The sequence below is a fragment of the Triturus cristatus genome, chromosome 10 (assembly GCF_964204655.1).
Source record: "Triturus cristatus chromosome 10, aTriCri1.1, whole genome shotgun sequence".
Lineage (NCBI taxonomy): Eukaryota > Metazoa > Chordata > Amphibia > Caudata > Salamandridae > Triturus > Triturus cristatus.
The window spans coordinates 335,477,970-335,500,064 of record NC_140593.1 but is presented as its reverse complement, the minus strand read 5'-3'; the positions used below and the strand labels follow the sequence as shown (position 1 = coordinate 335,500,064).

At 44.5% G+C, this 22,095-nt stretch overlaps 1 protein-coding gene across 1 annotated transcript in view; it reads left to right on the top strand.

The window, feature by feature from the left end:
- CNTNAP2 (contactin associated protein 2) overlaps nt 1-22,095 on the top strand; it is a 2,761,105-nt gene that overhangs the window by 2,166,703 nt on the left and 572,307 nt on the right. Inside the window, exons 16-17 of the mRNA XM_085631546.1 lie at nt 6,006-6,176; nt 10,632-10,850. Of these exons, the coding sequence (XP_085487672.1) occupies nt 6,006-6,176; nt 10,632-10,850 (390 nt within the window). The remainder of the gene's footprint in view (nt 1-6,005; nt 6,177-10,631; nt 10,851-22,095) is intronic.

Here is a 22,095-nt window from a genome sequence, read left to right as displayed (position 1 = left end):
ACGGACACCGAGCAGACACGACCGCCCCGAAGAAGGCCAAAGAAAGAGGCCAAGACCAGACAACAGGGCGCAGGCACAAACACCCAGACCAACCAGGCAGGAGGGAAGCACAGGCCAGAAACAGGCCCAACCCAGCAACCAAACGGCCCGGCCCCCAGAGAGGACAGAGGAGGAAGCCCACCCAACCCTGTAGAAGAGGCCCAGGACCCAGGAAAGAAACGCCAGCACCACCAGGGCCACCAAACGACAACCACCACGCACCCAACCGAGAGGGAGGAGCCGCAGCAAGAGGACAGGAACCACAACCCAACCAAACCGAAAAGAGAGGGAAGAGGGCAGACACCTGAAACCCCAGGAGTCCAAAAAACACCACCGGAAAGGGGGCTGCCAGCCCAACCAGGACGGACACCGAACCCAGACCAGCAGGGGCAGAAGAAGCCAACCCAAAACACCACAGGCAAGAGAAGCCCCCAGAAAGAACCAGCAGCGGACCAAACAACAGAGAGGCCAACAAAGACCGGAAACCAACAAGCCGGAACCCAACAGATCCAGCAAGGTAGGGGACAGGGCCACCGGCCACAACCCCAAAAACCCCCAACCCCAAAGGGAGGGAAAACAAGGCAGGGCGCAAGCCCAGGGAAACAAGAACCCCCGGCCGCCCCCAAACCAGGAGACAACCCGGCAGGAACCCGCCAAACGACAGAGGGCAGAAAAAAAAAAAAAACACGCTCCAACACAGCGGAGAATCGCCCAGGCACCCAACACCCCGGCCAAGCCCGCAGCAAGGGCAGGAGAAACGGAAAAAGGCCTCAGGGCGCACGGCCCCCAGGCCAGAAACCCACCAGGAAACACTGGAGAGGAGCCAAGAAACAGCTAAAAAACAGGGCAAGAAATGCAAAGGAACCAGGAAGCCAGGACCGGAGCCAAGCAACCCGCCCACTCAGGAGGACCCGCAGGCCCAACCAGCCCACAGAAAAGAGCCCAGGCAGCACAAAGGCCAAGCAAGGGCAGGAAGGCCCACAGAGACCCCCAGCCCACCACCGCCGGAAGAAACAAACAAGAGAAACCGCCGAGCGGAAACCGGAGGAAGCAGAGAAGCCAGAGGGCCAACCAACAGCAGACCCCGGACAACCCGCAGCCAGGAGGGCGAACCCCACAGAGGCGACGACGAACAACACAGAACCGCACCCCAACAAGAGAAGGGGGGCACCCAAAACATACCCACACCGGGATCAGACCCAGGGAAAGCAGGGGAAGACAGGAGCGAGCCAAGACACTGGAACAAGGAAAGAACCAGGAAAGCCCCGTAAACAGTCCCCACAGCCGGCAGGGAAGCGACCGAACCGCCAGCAAACCAAAGAGGCACTGTCAGACGCCTCGCCACACCAGCAAAAAGCCAGCAGGCCAGGAGCAACAGAAGGCAACCCCGGACATGCCAACCCAGAAGCACCGAACACCAGGACCCCACACAGGCCCGAACAAGGCAGCAGAAAGAGGGCCAACGCCGAAGGAGCACCGGGGGAACTCCAACAACCCACAAGGGAGACACCAGGACCAGGCAGAAACATGGACACCCAACCACAGGCAAAACAAGCCCGGGAAGAGAACACCCAGCAGGAGCAGGCCCAGAAGGACACACCCGGAGAGGGCCTGACACCAGCGGAGCGACCCGCCAGGCCAGCCAGAGAGGGCATAGGCAAGGACGCAGGGCCGAAGAAAATGACCAACAGGCGCCAGAAACCCCCAGGGGCCAGAACACCCCCGCGGACCCCAGCCAGGCAACCAGGAAGGGGACCAGACGAGACCAGGACCCCCCCAGAGAGCAACCGCCCCCAGAGACCAGAGAAAACCCCAACCGCAGAACAGAAGAGGGGAAAACAGGCACCAGCGCCCAGGACATGGCAACAGCGAAAGACAGCCAGACCCAGACAGCAGCGGCCCGAACCCCAGGCAGGGGAACCGCACAGGGAACACACCCCGGGGGGGCGCAAGGAAAGGAAGAGCAGGAGCCCAAACCAGACTGAGCAGCACCGAAGGCCGAACCAGGAGGGTTGGCAAGGGCCCACCAAAGGAAGCCAAAGACACAGGAAACAGACCAGGGGAGCAGCAAAAGCAGGGAACACGTGGACAAAGCCAAGGAAACCCCAAAAGCTAGCAACAGCGCCAAGGGAGCGCCAGAGCCAGGAGCAACCAAGAGAGCAGCACCCAGCAAGGAAGAGTCAAGCAGAGGGAGTCAGCACCAGCCAGCCAGCCCCCACTAAGCAACCCCAGCTCACAGAAGGCACCGGGACAAACACTAGCAGCTGGAAGGGAGGCAGTAACAGGCGCAAACCACGGGAACCAGGAGGAGGCGAACACAGCAGCCCACCACGGACCCAGGCACCCGAGGCCAAACCACAGCACCATCACCAGAAACACCCAGAGGAGCAGGACCGGCAGGCACGACAGAAAGAGCGGGCAGACCCCGGCAGGAGCAAACGCCCAGGAGAGGGAAAGCACCAGCGACGGGACAGCCGAAGAACAAACGCCCACACCAGAACAAGGGCCAGAAGCACGGCGGCCAATCAGGCCCAGGAGGACCAAGGCCCCAACCGCAACACCCAGGGAAGCCAACAACCCGCAAGTGCAGGGAACCCCAGGGGGACACAAGCACCGTGGCCAGCGCACCAGAAGGCAGGCAGAAACACAGCAGCACCCAAGACGACAACCGAACATCCCGAACACCGTCAAGGGCCGGCCAAACAAGAAAGAACCGCCAGAAAGGCAGGAGCGGCAGGGCCAGGCACCAAGCAAACGGGAGACACGCAGCCAGGAACAAGGACTGGTCAAAACACATCACCAGGCACCCAGCACCGACAACAGAACCAGGCTGGGAAACAAGCGAGATCAGGTGCATTCAGGGAGGTATGGCCGTAGTAAGCGAGACGGTGGGGGACCACGAGGAACCCGACCCACGCTCCAGCACGGCAGCGCCCGCACCAGCCCCGAGCCAGCAAAGGCACAACCGAGGGACGGAGTGCCACCGGACAGGAAACAGCCAGCGCACAGCAAGCACGGGGGAGGGGAGCCAGACCCCGCAAAGGAAACAGAGCCACGGCAGCAAAGCCAGCAAGCCCAAGGCATCACAGAATCAGCACAACTGAAAGGGCCGGTGCTGCAGATACTCCGGAAGAAGGGCCCCACAACATCCAACAGCAGACGCCCGTCAAGGGCACGCAAGGCAGAATGAAGGAGCCGGGGCCCAAGGAGACACCACAACTGCTGACAGGGTGTGGGGGGGCAGTCCCAACAAGGAGGAAGGCAAGCGCCCCTGCGCATGAAAGCCGAAGGGAAACCAGCAAATCCCCGCAAAAAATAAGGAAAAGCCGCCAAGCGGGACTCACCCGGGCAGGGGCCAACTCCAACGCCAAGGCCCCCCCCTCCAACCTCCAGCAGGAAACCAGGAGAACGAGGAGGAACATCGGAAGCGAGGCACGTCTCACCCGGCCAGGCTCAGGAAGACGCACCCGCGAACCGGAAGGAAACAGGAGCACACACCCCAGCCGCAAAGGGCCGGGAAGCCAAGCAGGATTCCGGCAGGAACAGAGACTGACTCTCAGCAAGCCCGGCAGGCCAAGAGACAGTCCAGGAAACCCCGCGCCCGCACAGCCAGGCAGCCGGGCGGGGGGAGGAGAAGAGAAGACCGCCACTCCAGCCAAGCAGGAGCAGCACCAGCACACCACATGCAGTCTGTCGACAGACAGAAAAAAGAACAGGCGGGCTGCTGGGTAAGTACTGCTTATGTACTCCCGGTGGGAGGGGCAGTATTAGGGTCCCAGCATTCCCTTTGTTTTTTTTTTTTCTGTCGGGAGATGGTAATCTCCACTTGTTATGAATGGGACGAGGACATAAGGGACCTGGGGGTAATGAAGTATTAGTGTGAGGGGCATGCGCAGACTATGCGAATACTCTTGTAATTTCACATTTCTGTTTTACCAGCTTAAATCAACCGATTAGAATTTGCAGCAGCCATATAGGAAAACTAAATTTTCACTAACCTTCTAGCTTTTTAAATACCCACCACTCCAGAGTTATACACAACAATTATTTTGCCATTTTATCAATAAGTGGCTCTAAAACCACTGAAAAGCACATTTTCCACCGTGCCCTTATAATTAAGAATCTGTTCACTTAACTTAACTTAATGATCAATACTTACAACCAAAAGTAACCCTGACACTACAGAGATGGACTATGCTTAATTGTAACTTACAGCCTGAAGGTTACCCACCGTAAAATGTAAAATAGCATAACTAGAGTGCTATGTATTTGTAATTATTCCTATGTGAAGTGTTCTTACACCCATGCGGTTTAGTCCAAGCTACACAAAACGGCAAAATAAGGAAATTATCATGGGTCTCTTTCATAATTCCACGGTGTTTCCTTCCTAGCAGCTGATGACAGAGATAGTTGCCTTGTTCCCCCAAAGTGGTAATACAGATTAGAGGAGTGAATGTGCCCAATATACGCGAACAGCCTGGCGAGATCCCTGACAGAGGGACATTTGTGGTGGTCACAATGGACAACATTTTCATGCAGTGTTCCGGTGGATCCAGCCTTAGACTATGGGGTGTTCTTTGCAATCTGGACAATTATGCGGTAGATCATGCCTTTTCATTGTAGTATTTTATGCCATATGTCAATGGCGGGTTCACATCTAAAAAGGGCTCTAATCCTTTCAGGAAACTGTTCAATGTCAATCCCTTGTGACGTTCTCAGGGAAAAGAACTGGTTAACATTTGCATTATTGAACTGTTTATTCTCCACCCAATCACTTGGCCGCCCACTGCCTCAGCGATGTGTAAAGAGTGTTGGCATCTTGTGTATAGATGTTCCCTCCCCCAATTAGAAACAGACAATAAGTCGAGGCCACCCCGAAAGCCTGCATAAATAATAGCCCAGTCCTTTCATACTACTGAACCGCGACAAAAATGATCAGTGTATAAAATAACTTCGAAACGTATTTTTCTGGCTACGAACACTTTTTTAATGAAAGACAATTTAAAAGGTGAGATGTTTAATGAATAGCTAAGGCTCAAGGAGCCTTACATCTTAATGCTGAAAGACATCCTTTGCTCTAAAATAACAAATTAAACATTAATTCTCAAGAAGCCCTAATTACATCCATTGCTTCTTAATGTGAGAGTTGTCCTCAAGCATATCTCTAATTTTTTTGTTCTCCAAAAGCTGATGTCTTTTTTCTTCCTGTCTGGCACCTACATTTCATATGCACTGAGAATAGATTATGGGAGCCTGGAGGGCAGCAGTGTGAGAAAACCCCTTGACATGTATAAAGTGCCATATAGTCTCTCTTGTGTTAGTTATCTAGTTTTTATTTCCGTATACCTAGTATGCATGCCTAATAATTTGATATTATGTGCGCTGTGAATATGGTTTGATATTTTAACCTAATTTTGTGTCTATATATATTCAGATGCGAGTTTGGCCGAGGCAGAATCTGCCACATATTAGCCAATTTTTGGTGCACAGATTTGGTGCTGATTTTCAATTAGCTGCTACGACAGTCCAGCTAGTACCTCCATGATGTTAAGTCGGGGTCACTCTGAATGTGGTGGAGTCATTCAAAGATTTCCATTTCACTGAGATAGCTTTCAAACATGGACATATTTGGCTGCACTTGGGGCACAACAATGTAATATGGCTGGGGTACTTTGAGAGTTATGGATTACAAGAGGTGCCGTCAATGGTGACGCGAGTAAATAAAATGGGAGGAAATGGTAACTGTAATGTGCAACAGAAATTGAACACTATCCTATGGTCATCTACAAAATGGAGGTGTGCAGATGATGAACATTGAAGACAATGTTTCTTCACTGTTATACATAAGGGACGCCATTTTATGCGTGGGATATCAAATCGAGCAGAACATATGACCTCAGTGTGACTGGAGCGGTGAATCTATCGCCTAACATAATAGGTTTCGCACCGTATGTTCTTTTCCGTAGGAAATTACTGGAACGCTGCTTCTTTCAGTACGCCATCTTCCTATCTTCACTTCTCCACATTCCAAGGGGAGACCAGCGCGGACATCTCTTTTTACTTCAAGACCTCAGCCTCAGATGGAGTCTTCCTCGAGAACCTTGGCAACTCGGATTTCATTAAACTTGAGCTGAAGTGTAAGTTAATGTCACCTGCTCTCATTTTCTACCAGATAGTCATAATTCTCTTGTGTTCACTTACCTCTTACTGGAAGAATAAGTCATCAAAATGTATCCAAACCAATTATTCCAAGTGCTGTCACTCATCTGAAATGTTGTTAAAATTCAGACATGCTGTCAGCAGCAAAATACCCATATGATATGGTAATAAAGGAGGATGCCTTAGATGTCACTATTGTGCATGCAATAAAATGAGTGATAGGCAACCTCCTACGTAACAATTCCTCTCACAATTCAAAGAATGCGAGCAACTACAAATGCAATAAGGCAATAAGCTGATATTTATTAAGTAACGCACAGGGTCACCACTCTAAAATAGAATAAGTAAGAGGTAAGAGTTCATGAGAGGTCACCTGCCTCCAATTGTGAGTTCATGAGGGGTCACCCGCCTACAGTTTTACGTCAGAGTATCGTCCACAAAGTATTGTGCTACAAATGTATCTTTCCAAGAACATTGACAACAACATTTCTTGATGGTAAGTGCATATAGGTAAATATAGATTTATTATTCGTAACTCCACATCTACATAAACTCATAGTATCGAGGTAGATGTAGGTGGAGTAAAAGATAGTACACCTATAAATACTTACATCTACATATATACAGAATATGTTCTAGTTGATATTCTTGAAATTAAATTTTTGCAGTACAATGTTTAGAGCTCAGTAGTCTGGTAATATATCCCTACATGTGCTTCCTCCCAAGACAGCTGCCTCCTCGCAGGAGTGTCTGAGGTGTGACCTGGGGAGCATTACCTCTCCGCCTGGGCCCCTCATATGGACCTCAACACATGGGTCCTCCTTATGCGAACCTGTTCAGCAAAGTTAATGCCACCAGATGGAGGGATTCACAAATGGACCTGACAATAATGTTTAAACCAGTTCCACATTGCACCATGAAAGCAAGCACAGCAAGGGGGGCCTGGCATTCTCCCGGAATTTGTCAAAGGAAGGGTTCGGCACAAAGATGTACAACTATTTGAAATCAAACAGTGCAATTTACAACACATTTGGACGAAATCCATGGGATTTGCAAGGCATTCTGAACTGAGCAAATTAAATATTCTAATGCTTCATGGTCTGCCACATTATCAGTAACAATATTTCCTTTGCCTAAAACACAGAATCAAGTTTAAACCAAGTACGTTATGTTGCAAGTTAAAAAAAGGAATCCCACATGAAATGGTGTTCTAGGGGTAATTTGTAAGAAACCATTTTTGTTAAAAATCCATATATAACACTTCATGAAATTTGTATTACAAAGTTATGCTTAGAGGTAGAAGTTGGTTAAATGCAAATCTATTAAAGAATATATGATCCCAAATGTATTAGCTGATTGACAAAAATATTTTTTGTAGAGTGAATATTATACTAAAGATAATTATGCAGCGAAAATAACAGTGATAGCTATACACATACATTTAACACTAAAAATAACATACATTATACAAACCTAAAATGAAAATAAGAATTGTGGAACTAGGTGACAATACAAAGTAGATAATGCTAGATAGTTAATGTTTTTTTTGGCTAAGACTTTCTCAGCGATGACAAAGTCTGAAGACACACTATAATAATCTCCCAAATTAGAAGGAGGTTTGGTCATACTTTTTCATTGTATGACTAGCCTGAGACAGTGTCCAAAAATAATTGAAAAGGTTATTTTAATTGACTTGCATCAATACATGCAGAATCATAATCGCTTAATATTATACCAAGCATATCTCAGTTCTGAAAAGTAGAACGGAGATGGGACATCTTTCATGATGGTCGTGAATATGTACTAGCATTTCTTGACTTTTCGGCAACATTTGATGCTATTGATCACAAAATGCTGCCGGACACACTTGCAACTTGTTTGGGCTTAGCCTGAATTTCTTTCTACTAAATACTTATCCCTCTATATACTTTCCTTTGTCAGTACGTTGTTGTGTGCCTATAGACATATGTCAGTTAAAACTTTTCCTTCACTTTTGTTATAGATGGATGGCCTCCATTTGTTTTAGGTGAATTATTACAAAAATGTAATTTTGCCCTCTCTTCTCTGGGTCCCTTCAATCACTATTACATCTTTTAGCTCTAAACTTTTCAGCTAATGCCAAATGAGATACTTTTTAACTGGTTCCCACCGCACACTCCATGACCGTATCACAGACCTCATTACATCTCTTTCCAGACAGCATCATGTTCCACTATAGCTCACACCCATTGCTCCCATAGAACATTTCATAGTTTGTGCTTCAGACCCTTGTGCTTTCACATGCAGATGGGTGGAGCACCTAACTAAGTAGATTTATAAAGGCATGTTAATAGGCATCAGAAATCACGCTCAATACTATTTGCCTCACATTTAAGGCTCTAGTTTCTTTCAACTGGTCGGTTTCCATACCAAGTTTCTGGTGGACCATATTCAATATGTAACAAGCCCTGAATTAACACATACTGAGCAAAAAAAATAAACTAAAGCTTTGAAAACTATCCTAGAGGGCATTTAGGGCATATTGACTCATACATCGAGCAACACAGCGCAGCCAAAGTTGATGTGCTGCTTTGCATGAAATGGAGAGAGAAGGTTAGTGCCATAGCTACAAAGATTTTGCACTGTTGCTTTTTTCCCAGGCATTGGCGCACACATTTGCACCATAGTGCAAAGGTTTGTGCATAAGTCTAGCATAGATACTTTTATTGGAAGGGTAGCCAGTACAAAACTACTTTACAACTTTTCCCACTTTGTATGTGCTTTGTACCTTACAGTACACCTGCAAACTTGGAAATGTTGGAGAAAAAATTATGTTTTTCCTACTTTGCTCTTGACTTTAGGAGCCATGTTTTTCTACTGTTAAGGTTTGCTTCAAAATCCATGACTCCCTAGGACACTCCTAGTCCCTTTCTGACCAATGTGGTAAATGTCCACAGGCCCTGCTCTACCTACATTTTTAGTAGTTACTGTTTGCTTCACTGTGAACAGTCCCACATTGTAAAGTGTTAGGGCAAATCTATGATGGTGGGAGACTTCAGCTGCTCTAAACTTGGACTCCGAAGGCTGGAGGGGTGTTGGGGAATGGACTATGGTAATCGATAGTGTCCACCCAGAACTAACACTAAAAAAGATTTTGAAGCAGGCTCTGCACCCACAACAAACAAGGAGACAGGGGTCTGGTAAGACAAACGTAGGGGCCTCCAGCCCTGGACAAGGGATGCACACGATTGTCTTGATATCCTGATTGCTCCCTTTGAAGAGGTGCAAGTTTTACATGGGCCTCAGACAGACCTGCCATGCAGGATTTTACACTGTGGTGTCAATCAGAGGGGCACTACCTCCATCCTTCTGTTGTGCTTAAAGGAGCAATTCTTGGCCTTTCAGGTCGACCTGTCAATCAATCACAGTGACCTATTGTGTAGCTCCTATCTGGGATTTCACACATCATTCACATCTTATTGAAGTCAAGTAGAGGCTGAGAGAAGCTGGAGAGCTATTGCAAATATCCCTTCTGTGATTTCAGGCAGGGAAAAAGTAACTTTTTAAAAGTTACTTTTCCTTAATATTTATTAAATATCCTGCTCCACTACTGAATTGGAGTTTTAATAACTATTAAAAATGGTATGTCATTATTTTCCTATCTGATCCCATTCCCAAGCTATAGTATTAGCACTTTCATCTGTACTCTGCTTTTCTACATCTGACAACATTACCTGAAACAATGAATATAGTTTTTAGGGCCTTGTCACTGTAGGAACATGGTAACATTAATATTCCATATTTACCAATTTTGAATGCCATGCACTCTACTTTGTGGGTTACAAGGCCAACATAGGGGTGACTTACTAATATTTAAAAGGAAGGTTAATACCTGCCAAAATGGCTATTTTAACAGGTAGCACTGAAGGATTTACACTGCAGCAGTCAATTTACAGTGGTAAGCTTGACACCATGCTTTTCTTGTCACACTAGTAAATGGCGCTCTAATGCTGCAGTCCACAGGTGACATTTAGCTTTCCATCATGCCATAGGTGCAGATTCTAGACCATATACTTTGGTCTTATATGATCGTTAAATACACCATTCAGTGATCGGCTGATTTCCACAATGTGTGTTGGGTCAAAGCTCATATACTGGGGACTAGGCAGATTGACCCTGTATGCAGAGTCTAAAACTCAGCAATAAAATTCAGAAAAAAGGGAGTGACCACATAAAAAGGTGCATTTTCCCACATATTCATGCTGTTCGATATTAGCCATCTCAAGACAGAGTGTAATGTAAGTGTGCAAATACAAATTCAAGATACATTTGTAACAGTAATTATATTGCTTGTAAACTTTCCCATTCTTGATAATAGCGCATCGTTTTTTATGCATAGGAAGAGTCTGCACAAATCGTATAGCATGATGTTCCTTTTTTGCTTATGCTTTCAGCTTTTACCGAGGTGTCTTTCTCATTTGATGTTGGAAATGGACCAGTTGAGGTCATTGTCAGGTCTCCAACTCCTCTTAATGATGACCAGTGGCATTTTGTAAAAGCCGAGAGAAATATTAAGGAGGCTACTCTGCAAGTAGACCAGCTTCCCCCTGAAGTCCGTAAGGCGCCCACTCAGGGCCACACACGACTGGAACTTTACAGCCAGCTGTATGTTGGTGAGTATCACCGCTTGCATAACGTTATATTCTTGATTTCTCATGTCAATCCGTGCTAGTCTTGTGCTTTACTAAACATGGGAGTGTACTTTGATCTACAGTGAACCTGTCTCAGGCCAAAACGTCATGCATTTTTTTTTGTGACAGAAAATCCCTTTTTCTCTCAATGGGATCTGTTAACAAATAGGACTTTGGCCTCGAGTACAAGTGCCCTGGTAGGTAATGGTTCTTGTGCAAGCAACTATTTGAACAGGGATCGCACTTACAGGTGTTGTAAAGTTTACACACAGTAATAACCTGGCGTGATAAGGTCCACCAAAAGGCAGGTTTCTGCACACCTGGTATGTCAAAATGTATCAGGGAAAAACGGCCCAATTACAAGGATGTGCAGATTTTGCTAAAAATTCTCATGTTATGCCCTAATTTTTCAGCCAAACTTGAAAGAAGTGCTGTTTATGTCTCCCATAAATTTTATTGGGAGTGATAAATAAAGTACACCCGACTCGGTTTTACTAATCGAAGAATGAGTCTTATTTTCTGACCAAAGTAAAACTTTCACTGATATATGTGTCTAGAGAGGGAGTCTACACTTACTGTTAAGCGAGAACAGACAGTGCAAGATTTTGTCTGCATTTTCATTAATATCGTTAATTTCCAATCTTTTGTACCAGGTCCGCACAGTGTAAAATGGGTTTTTATCAAAGTTCGCCTCATAAAAAGTTTGACAGGGGTAAGATGGTAATCACTCCTTCACTGTACGTTTTACGAGCCCATAAAAACATTTAAGATGGTCATTTAATGTTCAAAACAGGTATAGTAATAGATGGGGATAAGTCTCGTTACTTGAAACTTTGTACTTTTTTGTTGCACCAAACACAGGGGTCGGGTTGTTTGAATGCAAAGAAAACCGAACAAGTAATGTGTAATTCGAAGATATTTCGTTTTTAGGTTTTACATAATTGGATACAAAATCTATTGAAACTCGTTAAGCAAAAAAGAAGCACCGAGTAGTATACGGAATTGTCGACTTTCTGATTGGCAGATAGGATTCAAGAGTCATCCTTCAAGAACAGAGTTTAACTTACTTAGCGGAACATTGTAGCATCAGGTGCTTTCACTGGTGGAACTCTTAGAAAAAGATAAGCTGTCTTCACAATCCTCACCAAAACCATCAGAGACCGCATCAGCGTGTGTGCGTTTTCAGTATCTGTTCACAGCAGTCACAGCACAGTGACATGAATCCCTCAGGACCCAATTACACTGATGTATTACTGAGAACACAGCGTCTGATGTGAAGTTTAATCAAGCACCGGCTTAGTTTGCCCAGCAGAGCGAAAGAATTGAAGTTTCCTCTTCTCTGTCGCCAAATTACTTTTGAAAACAAATACTCTGCCAGGAACAAAATGTATATTGTAATCCATCCATCCAAATATGCATGTGTATATGAACAGCTGTCGATTCTACTATGTCATGTCTTCAGCAGTTTCTCTCCCTTATTTCACCAATCTGCACTCGGCATTCTGAGAAGTGAGGTTTTGGTTTTGCCATTTCTAATGGAGACAGAAAACTAAGGCATGCAAAATGGGGCTTAAGTCAAAACATAAGGAAACACAGGCCAAAGGCCACCTATACAGGTGTGAATGTGTGCTCTTATGTCTGTCTGTGAATTATTTTATGTTATAGGATTTTTTAGGTCGAGCCTGAGCCAGCGCGCAAGCGCTGCTCTGGCGATCTGCTGTAGGTAGAGTACGGAGGAGAAGCCCCGCCCATATTTTTCATTGGCTTATGTCTTTGTAAATGCTGGAGTTTGATTCCCTAATAGGCTTGTTAGTCCCTCCTCAGTACGGCCATGTCGTCATTTGTTTCCTCCCATTGTTACTGGCCCCTTTACTTGGTTGTTACACAGAACGTCTACTTTTTCTTTATTGAGACTGTGACGGCCGCTTGTTTGCAATGCCCTGGGTCTCGCATTTAAATGAGAGACCTATGGCATTGCAAATATTTTTTGTGTGGCGTTTACCTTTGGTTGTTTGCGTTTTGCCTTTGGTTCTCACTGGGTTGCTACTGGTTGTATATTTCTTGCCTATGGGTGTACGCTTGCCCCCCTTGGTTGTACGAATGCTTGATTTGTGTGTAACATTCTTGCGGTTGTATACACTCTCCTTTTGGCTTTGTCCGTGGTGCCTTTAATTAATGATGTGCTTGCTACATTTAGCTATGCGTGCGTTTGTCTCTCAAAGTTCTTGCTTGTATTATAGTCACCCGGGTTGTGTGTTTTGTTAGCTTGTATTTTGCGCAGCGCGCTGTTTTAGATGACGTGTGACGGACTGCCTTGTGTATCTATCGAAAACATGGCATTTCCCTGGTTGTATTTGTTGCTTACAGTCGGCTCCGGACTGCAGGAAAGAGTTAAACATTCTCTATGGCATATTGTTTTCAGATACTCAAGGAAATTGTGTGCTGCAGCGCCCCTTGCTGGTTCTTAGTGAATACTGCACCCCCGGAGAGCCCGCTCTGGCAACCAGAGATTTCTAATTGGATCTCGATTTGTCCTGTCTCCACCAATGGCAGGGGCAAAGCTCCAAAATTCTGAGGGTCATACTGGCAGCTGGGGCACCACCAATACCACCACCAATACCACCACCACCAATATCACCACCACCAATACCACCTCCAAAACCAATACCACCACTACCACCAATACCACCACCACCAATACCACCAATACCACTACTACCACCACCACCAATACCACTGCTAATTCCACCAATATCACCACCACCAATCACACCACCACCAATACCACCACAACCACCAATGCCTCCACCACCAATGCCACCAATAACACCACCACCAATACCACCACTAATACCACCACCACCAATACCACCACCAATACCAATGCCACCGCCTGTACTACCACCACCACCACCATCAAAACCACCACCACCAATACCAATACCACCAATGCCACACACACCACCATCAATATCACCACCAATACCACCACCACCACTACCACCAATAGCACCACCACCAGTACCACCACCACCAATAACACCACCACCACCAATTCCACCACCACCATCAATACCACCACCACCAATACCACCAACACCACCACTAATACCACCACCACCAATACTATCACAAATACCACCAATACCACCACCACCACCATTACCACCAATACACCACCAATACCACCACCAATACCACCCCCACCAATACCACCACCACCACCAATAGCACCAACAACACCAATACTTCCACCACCAATACCCCCACCACCAATACCACCACCACCACCAACCCCACCACCAATCCCACCACCACCACCAATACCACAACCAATACCACCACCAATACCACCATTACCACCAATACCACAACCAATGCCACCAATACCACCACCAATACCACCAATGCCACCACCATACCACCACCAATACCAATAACACCACCTCCAATACCACCACTAATACCAATACCACCACCACCAATACCACCACCAATATTAGTACCACCCCCATCAATACCAATACCACCACCAATACTAGCAACACCAATACCACCTGTGCCACCACCACCACAACCAATACCGGCACCACCAATACCAGCACCACCAATAACACCACCACCGATACCACCAATACCAATACCACCACTACCAATAACAATACCACAATCCACCTATACCAATACCACCAACTCAGCGCCTCTCGCTCACTAGTAATAGCAAGGCCACTGTATGAGGTCGGAGCTGCAGCCGAGACCATCCCTCCCTCCACGCCTGCCATAAAGCCCAGCCCGCCCTGCACCAGAAGGTGAAGCCAGGGCCCTACTATAGCTGGAGTGTTTTTTATTAGTGCAAAAACAAAGAGAGGGGCCCCTTAACCACCAAAGGAGTAGGTCTTCAAAGATCTTATCGGCTCCCCAGTATGCGGCTGGATTCCTGCTTTAAAGGATTAATATCGACTGGTTGATCTGGTTGAAGTAGGGATATCTCCTGTGAAGATAGAGAGAACAAAATTCCCTACAACAATCTAGGATAATTTAAATATCGATTTATCTGTCACAATTTTAAGCAGCTCAAAGTGGCCAGCCTTTATTTTATTCGTAACTCTTGGAAGAGCCTTGTTGTTTTAAAAAAACAGAATATGAATCGACACCTCTGAGAGAGGTACCTTCCTGAGGGAATAGTTTATCCTCATATATGGGCCAGCAAGTTGTATAAACTGCACTTGTTATTAGATGTGCATCCTGACTTCAAGACAGGTTTTTTTGTGCGAATATTTATAGATCCAAATATCCTGTGTGAGATATTAATTTTTGTCCTGAGGAAGGTGGTGTTTTGAACAAGGATATCCACCGAAACGTGTCGACGCTAACTGTGTAAAGTCTTACTGTAGATTGTGGTGACATTTGTAATGTGTTTTAATACTAGCTCATGTATAATAATCATATGCTTCACACATGATCTGAATCTAATGTATATGCCTTTGGATGATTAGAAACTATCTTTCTTGCAGATTCTCCCGATGATTAATTGTGCATAATAACTGTATGTTTTTATTTTTTTAACTTTTTTATCACTGTGTAATGATTTATTGATTTTGAGGAATTGTTTGGTAAAATCTTTAAAAAAAAAAATTTAAAAAAAACATTTTTTTATTCTTGTATACACTTAGCCTTTGTTGGTGGTGGTGTTATGTTCTGGTGATAAATTAGCTGTGTTGTATGTTCTTGTGTTGATATATTGAGCCTACCCAAAGGGGATTTTTTCCTGTCTAAGGTGTTTTTTATTAGGCCAAAGATAGCAATGACATTACGCAATGCCACACAGCACACTCAAATCACGGAGAGGGAAGGAAATAGCCCCCCCTCCCGCTCTTCCTCCTGAGCCGCAACACTGTAATCACAGAGCAAAAGGTGTTGGAGTGCTTTGTTAGTGTTTATAGCTCAGACCATATGTAACTCTCACTTCACACTTTGTGTCTGTCTGTGTAATTTACCACACTTATACATCTTCTTCACTGCACTATTTATCACTACTTTGAAGACGTCACAGGCCTGGCTCGTCCTCTGATATTTACAATCTAACAAGCGGTCGAGAAGGCCCTTTATTACAATGCAATAGGTCTCGCAGTTGCGAGAGTTTAAGCTATTAGTATTGTAAATGACAATGCCTTTTATTTATGCTCTAAAACCCAAAACATAAATAAAAGGCACTGTCATTTACAATGCCAATATCTCAAACTCGTGTGAATGTGAGACATATTGCATTGCAAGTGCTTGTTTTATTAGGTAGCATAGAAATACATAAACACCACAATAATGAGTTAACAGCTCCTTATAAATAATATTGAGTTAAGACAGTTTTGTCTGATCTGACCGAGCAACGTTGTTAGACATGGCATTTGAAAACAGCAACATTACCTGGCACAATCACGGCTCCTCAAAGATTTTGCCATATGCTATCAAGCTTAGCCACATGAATGGTTCTTTTCGCATAAGTTTCTTCAAGGAGCTTTACCTGAGTAATTTGTAACTGTCATTGAACTAACAGTGGTGCCTCACTCTTCTTCCAACAATGTAACATATACGAGCGGACAACCAACATAGCATTGAAAACAAAATTCCTCTGCACTCCAGAAAGCAAAACATCTTTCTTAACTAAACCAAATAGAATTGGTACAGGCACTGGCATAGCCAATAGGTCTAAGCTATATAAGAACTATTGGCTTTGCCAATGTGTTTTAGCCATGTACACCAGCGTGGATGCTGGTCAGCATGGCTGAAAGTTAGTGGAGCAGAGGAGAGTGGTGTGGAGTGTCTTAGAGTGGAATGGCAAAGACTGCAGTAGAGTGTTGTAGAGTGGAGCGACAGAGAGTGTTGTGTACTGAGCAAAAAGAACAATTGATGGACACAATGCAAAAGAACAAAGTAATACATTCTCCCCAGTACAGAGATCTTGGCCTAAATCAATCATTTTTTTGCTCTCCATGCCATTCCAGTTTGACCCCAGCCATATACAAATCAGTCTTGACTCTACTCCCTATGGGAACAGTCAGCCCAAACAGCCAGGCCAGGTCCTCCCTGGACTGGAAACAAGCATACTAGGACCGGTTTCGGGGTTTCACACCTCATCAGCCAGGCTAGCTAGACTCCAGTAGCATGGAGAGCACGGGACCTATGTCTGGGCATACCCGTCCCACTCAGGTGACAAATGCAAAAGAACAATTGATGGACAGAACACAGAACAATGTCATACATTCACTAGAGTACAGAGATCTGGGCATAAATCCATCATTTTTTGCTGCCTATGCCATTACAATTTGAACTCAGCCATATGCAATTCAGTGTTGACCCTGATCCCTATGTACTGAGTGGCATAGTCTGGAGTCACGTATTGTGGCATACACTGGAGTGGCATAGAGTAGAATAGACTGGTGTAGAGTGCATTGGCATAGAGTGTTGCAGAGTATAGTGGTTTAGAATGCAATGGCATTGAGTGCAGTGGCATTGAATTTTGCGGCATACAATGCAGTGCCGTAGATTAAAGTGGTGCATAGTAGAGTGCAGTGGGGCAGAGTGAGGTGGCGCAGAGTGCAGTGGTGTAGAGTGGAGTGGCATAAAGCAGAGTGGCATGGAGTACAGTGGCGTAGAGTAGAATGGCATATAGTGGAGTGGCGTAAAGTTGAGTGATGCATAAGGCAGTGCGCAGAGAGAGTCGAGTGGCATAGGATGCAGTGGTGTATAGTGGTGCAGAATAGAGTAGCATAGAGCAGTGCAGAGTAGAGTATAGTGCCGTAGAGTGCAGTTGTGTAGAGTGGAGTCGTGCAGTGTAGAGTGGTGTAGAGTTCAGTGCCGGAAAGTGGACTGTTGCAGAGTAGAGTGCAGTGGCATAGAGTGCAATGACAGTGCAGTTGTGTGGAATGCATTGGCGTAAAGTGCAGTAGTTAAGAGTAGAGTGGCGTAGAGTTCAGTGGCATAGAGTGGAGTGGTGTAAAGTGGAGTGGCATACAGTAGACTTTTTCAGAGTAGAGTTGAAGCAGAGTTTTGCAGGGAAGAGTGCAGTTGCCTAGAGTGGCATAGAGTGTGACGGCATAAGGAAACATGGTATGGAGTGCAGTGGTGCAGAGTACATCAAAGTGGCTTACAGTAGATTTGCGTGAAGGAAGTGACCCGTTTAGGGTCACCCGGGTCGATAATGACCTCCTCTCAGCCTTCCATACCAAATGAAGAGTCGGTCAGACAGTAGAGAATACAAACCAATAACTGTTTATTCATATGCACTCAGAGTGGAGCCCCCATCTGTACAGCCACTTGGAGTGATACAGAAGGAACTGAAATCAACAAGCATAGAGATACATTATGTACGTTTCATAGCTGGGAAAGAACACGCCCACAGTAGAACGTTCCAGGCAGATGCAGTTGAACAGTGAAATACAAAAAAAGTTTTCAACTCTCATATCTCACACCAACTAGCACAGTCCAAGGTCCTTCCATCCTAGGCCCGTCACCAGACAAGTCAGAGAGGGCCTCTATCTTGTGAGAAAGGTATGCGCTAATATGAACAGTCTACTCATTACTGAAACAAAACCTATCGTTGCAGAAACGAAACTCAAGAGGGGGAATTTCTCGGAATCAAACAAGATCAGTTTCGAGCTGCCTAAAATGGCGCCAGAATGAAAATGGTGTAGCGAATGCTAACTTACATAGGGCACTGCGTAAGCATTAACGGGTCGATTCTAACATGCGTAGAGTGCAGGAGCATAGAGTTGAATGTTACTGAGTAAAGTGCATTGACGTAGAGTGTATTGGCATAGAATGCAGTGCAGTACTGCAGAGTGGCATAGAGTAGAGTGGCGTGGAGTGGGGTTGTGAAGAGTAGATCGATGTGGCTTGGACTGGAGTGGTTTAGAGTGCAGTGGCGAAGAGTGCAGTGGTGTTGAATAGAGTGGCAAAGAGTGCATTGGCATATAGCAGAGTGATACAGGGCAGAGTAGTAAGGCGTAGAGTGCAATGGTGTAGAGTGCAGTGGCGTAGAGTGCAGTGGCGTGGAGTGGAGTGGTGCAGAATATAGTGGCATGGAGTGGTGTAAAGTGGAGTGGTGCAGAGTAGAGTGTAGTATTGTGGAGTAGTCCAGAATGGAGTGGAGTGCTGTAGAGTGGAGTATTTATAGTGTGGTAGCACACTGCCATTACAGACAACACATTTTCAATTGAAATGACCATTATATTTGCACAGACATATAGGTTTCCCATTAAAAGTATACAGTGCACAGACAAAAATGTGTGGACATTGCCTCACCTAGTGTATGGATTTGTTTTGATCATTTTAAAGTATTTTTTTCCAACACACTTCAGAAATAACAAATAATTTGCTTCTTTTGTGTTTCTAATTCTGATATCTTCTGAAATTCTTACACAGTTCATTTAAATGCTGTTGTGTGCTATTAATACATACTTTCCTATCCTCAGTGTCCATTAAGATTGTCACAGAAATCCTCTCACTTTGAAGCCTGTGAAAAAGAAATAAACAAGTGCCTCGAAAGAGGGCTCCTGACATTTGACCTCGGTCTTTGAATGCACAGCAAATGTGACGAGATAAGAACAACATTTACAGGCCGGTATACAGAAAAGGAGCACTCGGTAGTATACTGTAAATAAGGTTTGTGCAAGGAAAGGTATGAACACAAGCTGGACAGCCTAAAACAAATAGAACAAGAAAATGTGAGTTACACAAACCACAAAGCAACTAGCAAGCAACAGCAAATGGATTCCTCGGTCAACTTTCTGAATGTCCCCAAGATGTCTTTAGCAGACTAAGGGGCATATGTATCAAACGATTTTGTATTCGCAAACGCTGCGATTCGCAAAATAACAGCGTTTGCGAATACAAAATCGCAAAACGCGATGTATGAGCCATTTTCATATCGCATTACTAAGAATCGCTAATTTTGCGATTCCTTAATTTTGCATAAGCATTTAAGGAATCGCTAATTGCGATTCCTTAAATGCTATGTAACAAGCACCCAAGTTGTGCGATTTCTTAAGTTGGTGGTAATTTGCGATTTCTTTGAAAAATGCACTTTTTGGCATTTTTCAAAGTGCCATGTGGCGCACATACATGCCCGTGCGCCATAGGCGCACACATGCTCATTTCAGGGGTGCATCAGCGTGTCCTTATGACACCCTTGCACCCTTGAAATTATTCTTAATTTGCGATTCTCTAATTGCGAATCGCAAATTGAGAATGACTCCCCATTAATTCCTATGGACCTCCTGGCCCATAGGAATGAATGGGAAGGTATTCCTTAATTGCGATTTCGCAATTTGCTAATCACAATTAAGGAATAACAAGAAATCTCAAAATATTCGCGAATTTTTAAATGCATCCCGTTTTGCGATTCTCAAATAGCGATTCTCAAAAAATCGCTATTTGAGAATCGCAATAACGGATTTTGATACATATGCCCCCAGATAGCTGTGCTTTCTGGTAGGCTGAGACCTGAAAACCGCTAGTAGCAACAGTCCATTCAAAAGCTGGCCTATAAAAGAAAACAACTGGTTCCAGAAAGCGTTTAGAAAAGGGCAAATTAATATAATATGTTGCCACTTCCCTCACCCTTCTTCTAATATCTAAAATGACAATTAGGGGAGGATGGGAAAATGTATTTCTAGCTTTTGGAGTATAATAGAGAAGCCACTGAGCAAAACTCAGTTTTCCAAAAGATTGCAACTCCAAATAATTTATAACTACATTGGGACAGTTCCCATCATTCATTAGTAGTAACTTTAATGCCCATTTTTTTCTCAACTCTCTAACTGGCTAGCGAGGAGCAGAGCACATAAGTTACCTTTCAGGTGGCTTTCTCAACTACCAATCCCCCTAAAATTGTGTTTAAAGTGCATCTTTAATATCCTGACACCTTTCTCTTCAACCATTGGAGTTGTGCAATAGATTTCATATCTTCCAAAAACACGGAACTAAAGTCCTCTACCTATCAAGGAAACTGAAATATTTAACTGCACCCAATTTTTCCACGAGGAGTTGTATTTGAAGTCTGCCATAGCTGGAAGCCCAAGCTATTCCATGCTGCAATCTCCTTTTTTGAGAGTAACAAATTAAAACCTCTGCAGTCTTTCAGACTCATGGCAAATTAAAACCTCAGCAGTCCTTCAGACTCATGGCAGTCTTGTATTTTGTATTCCTTGAAAATTTCATTTTTTATGAAAAAAAGGTTCATGAATAAATTTCTTGCAAGGCTTTTAGTGTGAAATAAACATTTTAAGAAAATGGTAACTGGATCCCTAGCTCTTTTGTCATTTCATAAAACAGACACTGAAATGAGGATGAAAAAGTATCATTCAACTTGGATATTGTAAAATCTTAGGGGCAGATTTACAAGCCCTTTACGCCACTTTTGCGTCATTTTTAACATGGGAAAAGTGACGCAAAAGTGGTGCAAGGGGCTTGTAAATCTGCCCCTTAGAGTTTAAGATTTGGTGAGGATATCCCTCCATGTGTTTTATCTAAATAGCTACATTTCAGATGGAGGTGATGATTATTCCAAATAAAACTTCTCAATTAGCAAACGATTTCTATTAAAAACTTTTTAGGTACCTTAATGGAATGTTAGACAACTGAAAAATGAAGAATGCTAGAATGGATATCTTTACCAGCGCTACTCTCGCGATAATAGACAAGGGCAAGGATCTCCATCTATTTAACATATTTTGAAGTTTGATCATATTTGTCCCATAGTTCACTTTAAACAAATCTGCTTGGCTCGATGTGACATAGATACCCTAACACCTAATGGAAGAGGTAGGATTATACCTAGCACCAAACTCCTCAGCGAGGGCTGATACAGAAGCAGTAAACAAAAGAATCTCTAACTTTTCCTAATTCATTTCATAACCCCCCACCCAATGTGAACTCCTATATTTTGTCTAACCAATGTTGTTTAATTGCTCCCTCCACTTTTAAATATACAAACAAATCATCTGCATAAAGTTTCAATTGGTTATACCCGTAGCTGGAGCCACATACTTTTATCACTGCCAATGGCATTTGCCAAGCGCTCGGTTAACAAACAAAATGGATTAGAGACATTGGGAATCCCTGGTGAGTACAGTGAGTGATGTTCATTTTACCAGCCTCTAGATGAATTTATTATTATTGAGGCAGTAACCTGAGCATAAATCCCAAAGCAATAACCGCATTTGACTTGGAA